The sequence below is a fragment of the Schistocerca cancellata genome, chromosome 12 (assembly GCF_023864275.1).
Source record: "Schistocerca cancellata isolate TAMUIC-IGC-003103 chromosome 12, iqSchCanc2.1, whole genome shotgun sequence".
NCBI lineage: Eukaryota > Metazoa > Arthropoda > Insecta > Orthoptera > Acrididae > Schistocerca > Schistocerca cancellata.
In genome coordinates, this window is record NC_064637.1 from 55,829,633 (window position 1) to 55,845,875 (window position 16,243).

At 41.4% G+C, this 16,243-nt stretch overlaps 1 protein-coding gene across 2 annotated transcripts in view; it reads right to left on the reverse strand.

Moving 5' to 3' along the window:
• Positions 1 to 16,243, reverse strand: part of LOC126109646 (zinc finger protein 791-like) — a 91,706-nt gene that overhangs the window by 10,084 nt on the left and 65,379 nt on the right. The window contains exon 11 of one of the 2 annotated variants that reach the window (XM_049914694.1): positions 6,764 to 6,937. The exons of the other annotated variant lie outside the window; for it this stretch is intronic. Coding sequence (XP_049770651.1) covers positions 6,764 to 6,937 — 174 coding nt within the window. The remainder of the gene's footprint in view (positions 1 to 6,763; positions 6,938 to 16,243) is intronic. 2 annotated transcript variants of the gene reach the window in all.

The following is a 16,243-nucleotide window of genomic DNA, read 5'->3' on the forward strand; positions in this document are numbered from 1 at the left end:
CATTGACATTATTAATTCAGCAATCATGTAGCTGTTATTATTTAGAAATGTGTTGTTTGAGAACCTTGCAAAGAGAACTTTTTAACTTATCTTCAACAAGAAAGATGTTATGGTTATCCACTAACAATCTTATTACAGTGTAAGATCTTACATTGCTGTTTTCTTTGTAATAACATAACCCAGTTCTCTCAAACGATAATGACAGGTTATCGTTGTAACAAGACGTTCTTTTACAATACAATCTAAGCCTTTTTGCAGCTCTTCATCTGAATGTCTATATGTCCTTCCAGTGACTGTTGCAGGATTTAATTTACGAAGTATGAATTTTTTTATTGTACTCAATTTATCTGGTCTTCTTAAGTATGAAAAATAAAGAGCTGGTCCACAAGGATGTACAAATATAAGGTTTACTTTTACTTTTTCATCTCTGGATAGCAAAGAAGACATCCACCATTTGTTGTCAAAGGCACAAGCAACAAGTCCTGTAATCTGTTCACAAGCTGCAGCATCTGGACACATTAATTTTATGAACATCAAAATCATTAAAATTGAAAACAATTTCTACTTTACATTTGTCTCAGCTCCTAGGAATAAATGCATGATACTTCTGCATGCCAGTGACTGTTATGGCTTTATAAAATCTGTTAGTCAAGTTCCTTTTTTATGCTGCATCCTCATCCTTTGTCACATAGATGTGACTGATGAATACATGCTTTACCCCACTGAAACAATTGATCATGTTGTGCTTCAACAACTGATTAATTCGAATGTTAAAAAAGTTATTTGGTCTTTTATTTTATGTGCATAACACCCAATGGTTTCATTCTATATGAACATCCTCACGTGACAAAGTGGCACATATTTGCCAGTGTTACAAAGAGTTAAAATGCTTGATTTCCCAATAAAACAATGAACCGCTCATGTCGGAATACAACAATTGCAACATTCCACTTCATTGGCTGTGCTTAGTACTTGTCATGTTCGGTGATTAAGCACTTTAAATCATGACACCTGTTCTTTTGTGCTACTTTATCCCCTGAGGAGATGTGCTTAATGAGTTACACACGCACACAACAAGCTGGTCCTATACACTCAGCAGTGCTCTGCTAGTTTTATCTCAATTTATCTCTACTGAACTGAATTACTGTCAATAGAAGTGATTGTTTTTGTTTCACTTGTTACACACACACACACACACACACACACACACACACACACACACACACACCACACATCTGTTGCTCTGCAAATACGAACTACAGTAAATTAAAAGTTATATAAAATGAAAACTGCATACTATCTCTTACGTTATTTATGTTTTATTTGACATAATTTAGTACAGATTTTAAATGGCAAACTAGAGTATGCTTAATTAGGACTCAATAATTTCATTTTAATAATACTGTAATGAACCAGCTTCCAAACTATGTGCAGTTGAGATACATTTGACAATACGAATAGCAGTCAAATAAAATTTATTCCATATATTCCCTTTGGAATACCATCATGAAATTTTGCACGCAAATTCAAAAATATTGAATGATTGGCATAGATTTTTTAAAACAAAAAAACATTCCAGTGTGGAAATTTTCAAAATTTAAGTTTTTTTTAGGAAACTGTAGCATTTTGATGAATTTTGTCAAACAGCACACATTTCTAAAGCCTATAATAAATTTTTAAAGCCTGTAATAAACTGAAACAATCTGTATACATTTCTGGTCTGTACATCAAATACTTTTTGGGATATGTTGCTTTAAAGTTTCAAAACATGGCAAAAATTACAAAATTTCAGAAACTTTAAAAATTAATACCTCAAAATGACCAAAAAATATTTTTAATGTCCAAAAATCTTTAATTAAATTACAAATTCCTAAAATAACAAGATTCCAATTTATATTTTTATTGGTTGACTTCACATGGAAGAATCCCGTTGGCATTCAAAACAATTTCCAGTTATCTCAGAATGGATGAATACACGTCCTCTCTGGTATTCAAGGGAATCGTTTACCATTCTACCTGCAAAACAGGAGCAAGTTCACGGAATGATGATGGAGGTGAATAGTGATTATGCACCCTTCTCTCCAAAGGCTGAATAATATTGAGATCTGACGACTGCGATGACCAGAACGGATGTGAAAATTCATCCTCGTGCTCACAAAAGCAGTCCTGGATGATACGAGTTGTGTGAATTGGAGCAGAACAGACATTCTACTGTGGGATGGACCTCCCCACATAAACCAGTATGCGACCTTGCATAGTACTTGTCGGTCCTGTGGAATATCACAATGGCTGCCGAAACCATCATCGAATCTCCGCCATGTGTCAGTCTTGGGATGTGAACTCAGCCACAAGTTGGGAACAGTGACAAAAAAGACCCATCCGACCAAATTACTCTGTCTATGGTTGACAAAGGCCTTAATGGCCAAAAGTTATAAAGGTGAGAGTATCTTTTTGTTTGCCTATCTGTGACTCAGCATCTGCACAATATAGTAAGTAGCAACTTTCTTCCTCATAATATTGTTACATTCCATCAAGGATTTTCCACTGTTCCATAGTCCAGGTTTTAAGACTTCAACACCACATTTTCCTGTTACAAACATTTGCACCATTGGTGAGTGCTTTTGAAATTCCAGGTCACCCTGTAATTTCCTGCTTATGGAGTTCCCTTAATGTTCTGTTTGGCACTGACAGGGTTAGAAAGTGTGACATTCAGTTCTACAGCAACTTTTACAGCTTTCATCTTCTTATTTTTTGGCACAATCCTCTTCAATGATCATGTGCCATGATCACTCAACATGTACTTTACTATGATTAAGACTTAGCAGATGACATTTCTCCAGTTTCCTTGGATGTGGTTCAAATCTTTGATGTGGTGCCTCTTGAATCACCAAAGGTTTTGGCTGCCTCCGTTGGCTTACCATATGAGTGCCAACAATTAACCCATGTTCAAATTCATTTAGCTCCAACATACACTATATGATCAAAAGTATACGGTCACTTGGCTGAAAATGACTTACAAGTTTGTGGCACCCTCCATCGGTAATGCTGGAACTGAGTATGGTGTTGGCCCACCTGCTACCTTGATGACAGCTTCCACCCTCGCAGGCACATGTTCAATCAGGAGCTGGAAGGTTTCTTGGGGAATGGCAGCACATTCTTCACGGACTGCTGCACTGAGGAGAGTTATCGATGTCGGTCAGTGAGGACCAGCACAAAGTAGTCGTTCCAAAAAATCCCGAAGGTGTTCTGTAGAATTCAGGTCAGGACTCTGTGCAGGCCAGTCCATTACAGGGATGTTATTGTCGTGTAACCACTCCGACACAGGCCGTGCCCTATGAACAGGTGCCCAATCACGTTGAAAGATGCAATCGCCATCCCCAAAATGCTCTTCAACAATAGGAAGCAAGAAGGTGCTTAAAACATCAATGTAGGCCTATGCTGTGATAGTGCCATGCAAAACGACAAGGGGTGAAAGCCCCCACCATGAAAAACATGACCAAACCATAACACCACTGCCTCCGAATTTTGCTGTTGGCACTACACATGCTGGCAGATGACGTTCACCGGGCATTCGCCCTACTAACACCCTGCCACTGGATCGCCACATTGTGTACCGTGATTTGTCATTCCACACAATGTTTTTCCACTGTTCAATCGTCCAATGTTTACCCTCCTTACACCAAGCGAGGTATCATTTGGCATTTACCGGCATGATGTGTGGCTTATGAGCACCTGCTCAACCACAAAATCCAAGTTTTCTCACCTCCTGCCTATCTCTCATAGTACTTGCAGTGGATCCTGATGCAGTTTGGAATTCTTGTGTGATGGTCTGGATAGATGTCTGCCTATTACACATTACGACCCTCTTCAACTGTCAGCGGTCTCTATCATTCAACTGGAGAGGTCAGCCTGTATGCGTTTGTGCTGTACATGTCCCTTCACATTACCACTTCACTAACGCATCGGAAACAGTGAACCTAGGGATGTTCAGGAGTGTGAAAATCTCATGTATAGATGCATGACAGAAGTGACAGCCAGTCACCTGACCACATTCGAAGTCTGTGAGTTCTGCAGAGCGCCCCATTCTGCTCTCTCACAATGTCTAATGGGTACTGAGGTCACTGATGTGGAGTATCTGGCAGTATGTGGCAGCACAATGCACCTAATATGAAAAACTTATGTTTTTGGGGATTTCCAGATACTTCTGATCACATAGTGTAATACAATCTTAACTACACAGACCACTGTCCACTCAAAGCAGTAGAAACACGCTGATTCTCTGCCACCAAAGAAAGTACAGACAATTTCTTCAGCTGGAAAGGTCATGGCATCAGTGTTCTGGGATGTGAAGGGGAGTCTGGTTGTAGATTATCTCCCCATTGGGTAAACAATTACTGGAGAATACTACGCTAACCTCATGGACAAATTGCATTAAAAGATACATGGGGCGAAGGGAAAAAAGAAAAGAAAAAAAAACAGGTTTAGAAGGGCAGAAAGTCATCTTCCATGAAGACAATTCACACCCGCACACATGTGCCATCGCCATGGCAAAATTACATAGACTAAGGAATGAATTGTTGCCACACCTGCCTTATTCACCTTATATGGTCTGTCAGACTTCCATCTCTTCCCAAAACCGAAAATTTTTCTTGGTGGATTAAGATTCTCTTCAAATGAAGAGTTGATAGTGTGGTGTCACCACCAGACACCACACTTGCTAGGTGGTAGCCTTTAAATAGGCCACAGTCCGTTAGTATACGTCGGACCCGCGTGTCGCCACTATCAGTGATTGCAGACCGAGCGCCGCCACACAGCAGGTCTAGAGAGACTTCCTAGCACTCGCCCCAGTTGTACAGCCGACTTTGCTAGTGATGGTTCACTGACAAATTACGCTCTCATTTGCCGAGACTATAGTTAGCATAGCCTTCAGCTACGTCATTTGCTACGACCTAGCAAGGCGCCATTACCAGTTACTATTGATGTTGTAAAACATGTACCGTCAAGAGCGATGTTCACCAATTATGGATTAAAGTTAAGTATTCCAACAGATATGTACTATTTTTGCTAGTCTCATATCCCTGACCTGTTCCAGACCTCACGCCAGCCTGCGTGAGCTTAAACGCATGCCTTTCGGCTTCCTGTCATAGTGGATTGGCTGTCTTGCCAGTCCACAACAGATAGCCAGAGTTGACAACTATTTTGAAGGCCTCAAGGAAACTCATTTTCAAGATGAAATCAAGGCACTGAAACATCATTTGATTGAGTGCATTAATCTACAAGGAGACTACATTAAACAATAAAAAACAGTTTCAGTGATGTAAGTACTTTCTTTCTATTCCGTTCCAATAACTTTTCAAACCACCCTCATACATTGCACCACTTCTGAGTCAATTAACAGTGAAGTTAGCCGATCGGGCCACCGCACGTGCAAATTTATGAGCGGCCCACCGGAATGGTGTCACCGTATATGTTCTTTGTTTGGTTTCCTAAAACCAAATGAGAGACCGATACAGATATCGGACGTGACACAGTAGAAAGGATCCAATCCATACAAAAGCCCGGGCAATGTTGTACACTGACACCTGCGCTATGAGAACGACTGACGCTTATTGTATCTGGCGCGCTGCTCAAATTTGTACACGCAGCAGCCTGATTGGCTAACTTCGATGATAATTAACTCAGAAATGGTGCAACATATTGAATTTTTTTCATAAGGATCCCACAGCACAGCCTACCCTGTGACATCCCTATGAGCTTTTCAGAATGTTTCTGACTACCCTCTGTAATGTAGTATTTTCAGCGAGGGGTACAGGGACTTTTCAGACACTTTGAATTCAGATCTCATCAGGCAGAGGTAAAGCAGTTTAGATAAACATATCACTTTTACTGATATGTAAAATGCAATGAAATTATTTGATTGGACAGATAAAAAAATCTACTGACCAGAACACACACATAAAAGACTGTTGTGGTTGGCAAGCTTTTGGAGCCAGTGGCTCCTTCTTCAAGCAGAAGGGTGTCTGTGGGAAGAATCCAGTTTCTCAGAACTCCGCAGGTGGGAACTATCACTACAACATTTCCTTGGTTCTCGCCACCCACCTGGCCTTAATTTACGTTAATTTCTTCCGTCTGAGCCTTTCTTCACTGTTATTACTCTTCGCTTCACTACTCTTTAGTTTTCTACATCTTTCATTGCCTTTCCAGTCTATTTTTCACTGCCCCCTCCCACTTACGTTACGTACAATGTATTTAGCTTACTCACCCTTATTAACTTGTGCACAATGTTTTAGCAGCAATCTCTGTCTTGCATATTATCCTGTCTTCCACCTTTAAGTTCTCAGGTTTCCAAATCTCATCCGATGCAGTCACCAACAATCAGTCTTTCCTACTCATCCTGTACGGTAAGTCTCCCCAGATCCACAGTTCTGGGTGACTTTCCCAAAATATACCCCTTTTCCTAGACCTCTCCAGTCATTTTCCTTCACCCTTCTTCCTTCCTCTTCAACCCTTCTGCCTGGAGAAGGAGCCACTGGCTCTGAAAGCTTACCAATCACAACAGTCTTTTATGTGTGCGTTCTGCTGCCGCTTGGTGAGTAGATTTTTTATCTATCCAAGCAAATAATTTCAACAATAATTTTTGTTGTTATAAAATACTGTGAGGAACCCTAAGACTGTTGTCTCAGACACACAGCAACACAATCAAGTTTTCAGCTGGCACCGCTGTAGTACACACACGAAAATCTGCCACCTCCACCACACTCACCTTCGCACGTGCTCACGGAGGTGCTTCTGTTCCTTGTACGAGCGTTCGCACGTATCGCACCGGTACGGCCGTTCGCTGCTGTGAACACGCACGTGGGACTCGTAGTGACTGCGCTTCACAAATCGCTTCTCACAAGTTTCGCACTGGTAACGAAACTCTCCGGTGTGGGTTTTCCTAAATTGGAGAAAGCACTCAATACAGCACATCAGCGTAATAACAACCTTGTGGTTGTAACAAAAAGAAAACCAGTTAACTTGCAAAAACGATTAATTCCATTACCATACCATGGCATCTGTGAAACCAAGAAGTGTTAAGACTGTAAGGACAAAAGGAATAAACAATGTGGAGAAAAAAAGGGACTGTACTGTAGCTGAATATTTTCAGCATCATGAATGTGTAATACCACAAAGACCCAGTGTTGAGGACACTAAAATACACAAGTTTATTCCCTTTGCCCATTTGCATTATGAATAACAACATTCACAAAATGAACATTAAACAGAAGAATAATGTCCACCTTCATAAAACCTGCTTCAAGGCTGTACAGAAAAGTGTGCATTATCTTGTAAATTCTATTTTGAGCAGGCTTCTAACAGAAATGAAAGTTACGAGCAAATGCAGATTTTTTAAGCTAAATTTACAGACTTTCCCCTTGCACTATCCTCATTCTGAGAGATCACAGACATAATTTAGACTAATTCCCTGCAGTACATGTTTTCTTGGTTGTCAAATTGGGCTCCACATCGAACAACACTTACACATTAATGTATGTCTGTTTTGGTGCTTTTTTTTAAAAATTTTCCCTCTGTTATGCATTTGTTATACGAGGGTCACTCCGAAAGAAATGCACACTATTTTTTTTATCCATCTTTTATTCTATATGTTTGAAAGTTTTACAGTGTGTAGATACATCCTTTAGGAACAATATTTTCATTTCTCAACATAATTTCCATCCCTCTCAACTGCCTTACGCCATCTTGGAACCAGCACCCGTATACCCGCACGGTAAAATTCTGGACCAACCTGTTGGAGCCACTGTTTTACAGCGTGTACAAGGGAGTCATCATCTTCAAACCTTGTTCCACGAAGAGAGTCTTTGAGTTTCCCAAAGAGATGATAGTCACATGGAGCCAGGTCAGGACTGTATGGCGGGTGTTTCAGTGTTGTCCATCTGAGTTTTGTGATCGCTTCCATGGTTTTTTGACTGACATGTGGCCGTGCATTGTCGTGCAACAGCAAAACATCCTGTTTTTGCCGATGTGATGAAACACGACTCAGTCGAGCTTGAAGTTTCTTCAGTGTCGTCACATATGCATCAGAATTTATGGTGGTTCCACTTGGCACGATGTCCACAAGCAAGAGTCCTTCAGCATCGAAAAACACCGTAGCCATAACTTTTCCAGCAGAAGGTGTGGTTTTGAATTTTTTTTTTCTTGGGTTAATTTGCATGATGCCACTCCATTGATTGCCTCTTCGTCTCTGGTGAAAAATGATGGAGCCATGTTTCATCACCTGTCACAATTCTTCCAAGAAATTCATCTCCACCATTCTCGTACTGTTCCAAAAGTTCGCTGCATACCGTTTTTCTTGTTTCTTTGTGAACCACTGTCAACATCCTGGGATCGCACCTGGCACAAACCTTTTTTAACGCCAACACTTTTAGTATTCTGCAAACACTTCCTTCCCCCATCCCAACGTAGCGTGACAATTCGTTCACTGTGATGCGTCTGTCAGCAGTCACCAATTCGTTAACTCTCTGCACACTGTCTGGAGTGTGTGCAGTACGAGGTCTGTCGCTGCGAGGACAATCCTCAATACTGCCATGCCCGCTTTCATTACGTAACCTGCTTGCCCACCGACTAACTCTACTGCGATTGACAGCAGCGTCTTCATACACCTTTTTCAACCTCTCGTGTATGTTTCCCACTGTCTCGTTTTCACAGCACAGGAATTCTATGACAGTACATTGCTTCTGACGAACGTCAAGTTTAGCAGCCATCTTGAAGACATACTGTGATGGCACCACTCATGGGAACAGGTTGAACTAAGTTTGAAAACAAGGGGGAAGGATGTATCTACACACTGTAAAACTTTCACACGTGAGGAATGAAAACTGTATTTTTACAAAAATAGTGTGCATTTCTTTTGGAATGACCCTCATATATTTGCTTCTTTGTGGAGGTCACTGGTGGTGTTGATAAATGCACTGACAGAAAAAAAATGGCAACACAAATAAGAAGTTATGTGACATAAACAAAAGTTGGCATCCATATTACTACCTCTGAAAGATAACGTGTATTCAGATTTTGCTCCAGTCACTTGAGAGTGGTGCCAGTAGAACTGCTATCAGGAGGCAAATCAAGTTTACTTTACACACATGCTTTAAGATTGGACATGGTGTGTTGATATTAAGTCAAGAATGCCTTTAAGGTGATGAAGAAGCCATATCGACACCTCCCCTAGTTTGAACAAGGTCACGTAATGGGGCTATGAGAAGTTACCTTCTGTGATACTGCAGAAAGATTTGGCAAGAATGTAGTCACCACATATGATTGATAGCAAGAATGTGTGGTCACAAGAAGACTACATTTCCGATGGCCAAGTGGCACTACCGAAACAGAAGACCGGCGTGTTCGGTGTACGGCTCTCGCACATTGTACCGAACCTGCAGCAGCAATTTGGGCAACAGTCGGTGTCACAGTGACGCGAGGAAGTATTACAAATTGGTTACTTCGATGACAGCTCCGAGCCACGCACACTGTAGCACGCATTCCACTCACCCCAAACTGCCGCCATTTGTGACTTCAGTGGTGCCAAGCGAGAGCTCGCTAGAGGGCAGGGTGAAGATCTGTTGTGTTTTCCTGCTGAAAGCTGGTTCTGCCTCGGTGCCACTGATGGCTGTGTATTGGCTAGATGGAGGCCAGTTGATGACCTGCAACCAGCTGTCTGCATACCAAACACACTGGACCTAGACCTAATCACATCTTAAGTGTACACACAACCAGCATTAACCAACCGTGTATTGACCGACCAAGTGCAACAGGCATACGGCAGTTGTACAACAAGTATTTACAGGGTGTTTCAAAAATGACCGGTATATTTGAAACGGCAATAAAAACTAAACGAGCAGCGATAGAAATACACCGTTTGTTGCAATATGCTTGGGACAACAGTACATTTTCAGGCGGACAAACTTTCGAAATTACAGTAGTTACAATTTTCAACAACAGATGGCGCTGCAAGTGATGTGAAAGATATAGAAGACAACGCAGTCTGTGGGTGCGCCATTCTGTACGTCGTCTTTCTGCTGTAAGCGTTTGCTGTTCACAACGTGCAAGTGTGCTGTAGACAACATGGTTTATTCCTTAGAACAGAGGATTTTTCTGGTGTTGGAATTCCACCGCCTAGAACACAGTGTTGTTGCAACAAGACGAAGTTTTCAACGGAGGTTTAATGTAACCAAAGGACTGAAAAGCGATACAATAAAGGATCTGTTTGAAAAATTTCAACGGACTGGGAACGTGACGGATGAACGTGCCAGAAAGGTAAGGCGACCGCGTACGGCAACCGCAGAGGGCAACGCGCAGCTAGTGCAGCAGGTGATCCGACAGCGGCCTCGGGTTTCCGTTCGCCGTGTTGCAGCTTCGGTCCAAATGATGCCAACGTCCACGTATCGTCTCTAGCGCCAGACTTTACACCTCTATCCGTACAAAATTCAAACGCGGCAACCCCTCAGCGCCGCTACCATTGCTGCACGAGAGACATTCACTAACGATATAGTGCACAGGATTGATGACGGCGATATGCATGTGGGCAGCATTTGGTTTACTGACGAAGCTTATTTTTACCTGGACGGCTTCGTCAATAAACAGAACTGGCGCATATGGGGAACCGAAAAGCCCCGTGTTGCAGTCCCATCGTCCCTGTATCCTCAAAAAGTATTGGTCTGGGCCGCCATTTCTTCCAAAGGAATCATTGGCCCATTTTTCAGATCCGAAACGATTACTGCATCACGCTATCTGGACATTCTTCGTGAATTTGTGGCGGTACAAACTGCCTTAGACGACACTGCGAACACCTCGTGGTTTATGCAAGATGGTGCCCGGCCACATCGCACGGCCGACGTCTTTAATTTCCTGAATGAATATTTCGATGATCGTGTGATTGCTTTGGGCTATCCGAAACATACAGGAGGCGGCGTGGATTGGCCTCCCTATTCGCCAGACATGAACCCCTGTGACTTCTTTCTGTGGGGACACTTGAAAGACCAGGTGTACCGCCAGAATCCAGAAACAATTGAACAGCTGAAGCAGTACATCTCATCTACATGTGAAGCCATTCCGCCAGACACGTTGTCAAAGGTTTCGGGTAATTTCATTCAGAGACTACGCCATATTATTGCTACGCATGGTGGATATGTGGAAAATATCTTACTATAGAGTTTCCCAGACCGCAGCGCCATCTGTTGTTGAAAATTGTAACTACTGTAATTTCGAAAGTTTGTCTGCCTGAAAATGTACTGTTGTCCCAAGCATATTGCAACAAACGGTGTATTTCTATCGCTGCTCGTTTAGTTTTTATTGCCGTTTCAAATATACCGGTCATTTTTGAAACACCCTGTAATATTTGCAATAACTTATCTCGTGATTACATTAACTATTGCGATGTTAATCACTTAAATTTGCTAACCGTGCAAATATATTCCTGAAATTTTGTAACTCTGCATTAATTATTTTTTGATGTTGCAATTTTTTTCCCCATAAGTGTAGTCTGAAGTGCAGGCTGGAATCTGTGTCTCCCTGAACAAGGCCTTGTACTTATTTATAAGGCTCTGTTCAGCAAGAGGAGGCTATTCTATAGTAATGTAGTTGATGTGCTGCTAATTTTTGGTACATTTCTGGAAAATGGTTCGAATAACTGGTCCGTGTACTTCTGCCACATCATATGGAATGTTGTAAACACCCAGAACTCTAAGGCCACAATTACGCTACATGAAGGACCAAAAAAACCCATAATATGTGAAGTACATACACGAATAAATAATATGTGGGAAAATGGAAGCATGCCTGAGACCAGAGAACTGCAATAATATGCCTTATTTATGAGAAAGGAGAAAACTGTATAAAGCACTAAAGGAACTGGGCATCTGAGACAGGCTACAGAAGATAGTTGGCAATGAAAGACACAGAGGCAAAAGTAGAGGTGAAACCAAAATGACCAAGAACTTTAATTTTACAAATGGAGTGAAACAGGGTGATGGTCTCTCTAGAGTGCTGTTCAACTTTTCACTTCACAGTCTGATAAAAAAAAAACAGAGATAATAGTATGAGACTGCGTATTACAATGATACAAAGTGGAAACAGAGCCTATTATGCAAACACACAGATACTCAAGAATTCTCTAACAACAATATCAACCAAGTTAATAGCATATCATTCCACGGTGCGGCCAGTTGTTACATGTGGGCCACAAATGTGGGCAACAATAGTATCAGATATGAGTAACCTAAGAGCATTTGAGCGGAAAATCCTGTGAAAAATTTATGGGCCTGTTACAGAATCAGAGAGTTGGAGAGTAAGGTTGTTGTTGTTGTGGTCTTCAGTCCTGAGACTGGTTTGATGCAGCTCTCCATGCTACTCTATCCTGTGCAAGCTTCTTCATCTCCCAGTATCTACTGCAACCTACATCCTTCTGAATCTGCTTAGTGTATTCATCTCTTGGTCTCCCTCTACGATTTTTACCCTCCACACTGCCCTCCAATGCTAAATTTGTGATCCCTTGATGCCTCAAAACATGTCCTACCAACCGATCCCTTCTTCTAGTCAAGTTGCGCCACAAACTTCTCTTCTCCCCAATCCTATTCAATACCTCCTCATTAGTTACGTGATCTACCCACCTTATCTTCAGCATTCTTCTGTAGCACCACATTTCGAAAGCTTCTATTCTCTTCTTGTCCAAACTAGTTATCGTCCATGTTTCACTTCCATACATGGCTACACTCCATACAAATACTTTCAGAAACGACTTCCTGACACTTAAATCTATACTCGATGTTAACAAATTACTCTTCTTGAGAAACGCTTTCCTTGCCATTGCCAGTCTACATTTTATATCCTCTCTACTTCGACCATCATCGGTTATTTTACTCCCTAAATAGCAAAACTCCTTTACTACTTTAAGTGTCTCATTTCCTAATCTAATTCCCTCAGCATCACCCGACTTAATTTGACTACATTCCATTATCCTTGTTTTGCTTTTGTTGATGTTCATCTTATATCCTCCTTTCAAGACACTGTCCATTCTGTTCAACTGCTCTTCCAAGTCCTTTGCAGTCTCTGACAGAATTACAATGTCATCGGCGAACCTCAAAGTTTTTACTTCTTCTCCATGAATTTTAATACCTACTCTGAATTTTTCTTTTGTTTCCTTTACTGCTTGCTCAATATACAGATTGAATAACATCGGGGAGAGGCTACAACCCTGTCTTACTCCTTTCCCAACAACTGCTTCCCTTTCATGTCCCTCGACTCTTATAACTGCCATCTGGTTTCTGTACAAACTGTAAATAGCCTTTCGCTCCCTGAATTTTACCCCTGCCACCTTCAGAATTTGAAAGAGAGTATTCCAGTCAACATTGTCAAAAGCTTTCTCTAAGTCTACAAATGCTAGAAACGTAGGTTTGCCTTTTCTTAATCTTTCTTCTAAGATAAGTTGTAAGGTCAGTATTGCCTCACGTGTTCCAACATTTCTACGGAATCCAAACTGATCTTCCCCGAGGTCGGCTTCTACCAGTTTTTCCATTTGTCTGTAAAGAATTCGCGTTAGTATTTTGCAGCTGTGACTTATTAAACTGATAGCTCGGTAATTTTCACGTCTGTCAACACCTGCTTTCTTTGGGATTGGAATTATTATATTCTTCTTGAAGTCTGAGGGTATTTCGCCTGTCTCATACATCGTGCTCACCAGATGGTAGAGTTTTGTCATGACTGGCTCTCCCGAGGCCATCAGTAGTTCAAATGGAATGTTGTCTACTCCCGGGGCCTTGTTTCGACTCAGGTCTTTCAGTGCTCTGTCAAACTCTTCACGCAGTATCTTATCTCCCATTTCGTCTTCATCTACATCCTCTTCCATTTCTATAATATTGTCCTCAAGTACATCGCCCTTGTATAAACCCTCTATATACTCCTTCCACCTTTCTGCCTTCCCTTCTTTGCTTAGAACTGGGTTGCCATCTGAGCTCTTGATATTCATACAAGTGGTTCTCTTCTCTCCAAATGCCTCTTTAATTTTCCTGTATGCAGTATCTATCTTACCCCTAGTGAGACAAGCCTCTACATCCTTACATTTGTCCTCTAGCCATCCCTGCTTAGCCATTTTGCACTTCCTGTCGATATCATTTTTGAGACGTTTGTATTCCTTTTTGCCTGCTTCATTTACTGCATTTTTATATTTTCTCCTTTCATCAATTAAATTCAATATTTCTTCTGTTACCCAAGGATTTCTATTAGCCCTCGTCTTTTTACCTACTTGATCCTCTGCTGCCTTCACTACTTCATCCCTCAGAGCTACCCATTCTTCTTCTACTGTATTTCTTTCCCCCATTCCTGTCAATTGTTCCCTTATGCTCTCCCTGAAACTCTCTACAACCTCTGGTTCTTTCAGTTTATACAGGTCCCATCTCCTTAAATTCCCACCTTTTTGCAGTTTCTTCAGTTTCAATCTGCAGTTCATAACCAATAGATTGTGGTCAGAATCCACATCTGCCCCAGGAAATGTCTTACAATTTAAAACCTGGTTCCTAAATCTCTGTCTTACCATTATATAATCTATCTGATACCTTTTAGTATCTCCAGGATTCTTCCAGGTATACAACCTTCTTTTATGATTCTTGAACCAAGTGTTGGCTATGATTAAATTATGCTCTGTGCAAAATTCTACAAGGCGGCTTCCTCTTTCATTCCTTCCCCCCAATCCATATTCACCTACTATGTTTCCTTCTCTCCCTTTTCCTACTGACAAATTCCAGTCACCCATGACTATTAAATTTTCGTGTCCCTTCACTACCTGAATAATTTCTTTTATCTCGTCATACATTTCACCTATTTCTTCATCATCTGCAGAGGTAGTTGGCATATAAACTTGTACTACTGTAGTAGGCATGGGCTTTGTGTCTATCTTGGCCACAATAATGCGTTCACTATGCTGTTTGTAGTAGCTAACTCGCACTCCTATTTTTTTATTCATTATTAAACCTACTCCTGCATTACCCCTATTTGATTTTGTATTTATAACCCTGTAATCACCTGACCAAAAGTCTTGTTCCTCCTGCCACCGAACTTCACTAATTCCCACTATATCTAACTTTAACCTATCCATTTCCCTTTTTAAATTTTCTAACCTACCTGGCCGATTAAGGGATCTGACATTCCACGCTCCGATCCGTAGAACGCCAGTTTTCTTTCTCCTGATAACAACGTCCTCCTGAGTAGTCCCCGCCCGGAGATCCGAATGTAAGGTACAACCATGAAATACAAGAGCTTATACAAGGGAAAGACACAGAGTAATTTGTTAAATCTGAAAGAGTATGTTGGTTGGGTCATATGAAGAACAGGATGACAGACAACAGGGTACCTAAATTAATAATGAAAGGCAGCCTGTGTTCTACCAGAAGGAGGGGCCAACCAACAGCTAGATGGCTTACACTTACATAGAGCTTTCGGTCACAACCTTCATCAGTAAGAGAGACATACACACAACTCACACTCAAAAGCAAGCGCATCTCACGTACACGTGATGGCGAATTGCAACATTTCAAGCCTGAGTGCTCGTGGCATTCCAGCCAAAGATGCTGGAGTTGGTGGTCATGTGTGCGTGAGGTGTACATCTCTCTTTACTGATGATGTCTGTAGGTGAAACCTCTATGTAATTGCCTTTTAAGTGTGCCAGTCTGCAACTTAATGTGTTTTCTTTACAGTAAGTAGCAATCTGTCTTTTCCTACATTGTTGAGATTTCTACCTGGAGTTTCGATTGTTTCAAATGTAAAGAGGTATGATAAGACAAACATGAAATTGACCATTTAAAAACATGCACAGTATACTTCCTCAGCTTGTATTTAAGATTGTCAATTGAGGTGAACAGCCAGAGTAGTCACTTTCGCTCATCCTAGCAGACAGCTATAGCATCGCTCCACCGATTTAGTAACTTACCTATTTACTTCCCCCGACTGCGTGAGCAACTCTGTGCCCTCCTCCCAATCGTGGTGGTCGTCTCTGCACTGCTCGCTCCTGCAAAGCTCACGGTCATTGGATGCTACACGATTTTCAACCTCTTACTCTACATTATGCCGCTACATCTATATAGGCTCTGTTTCCATTCTCAGTTCCCCAGTCACCGGGGTTGGGTGACATTTCTTATATTTTTTATTTCAACTAGCCCAATCACAGGTAGAATTCTAGCTAAGATAGTTCTTACTGGTATCC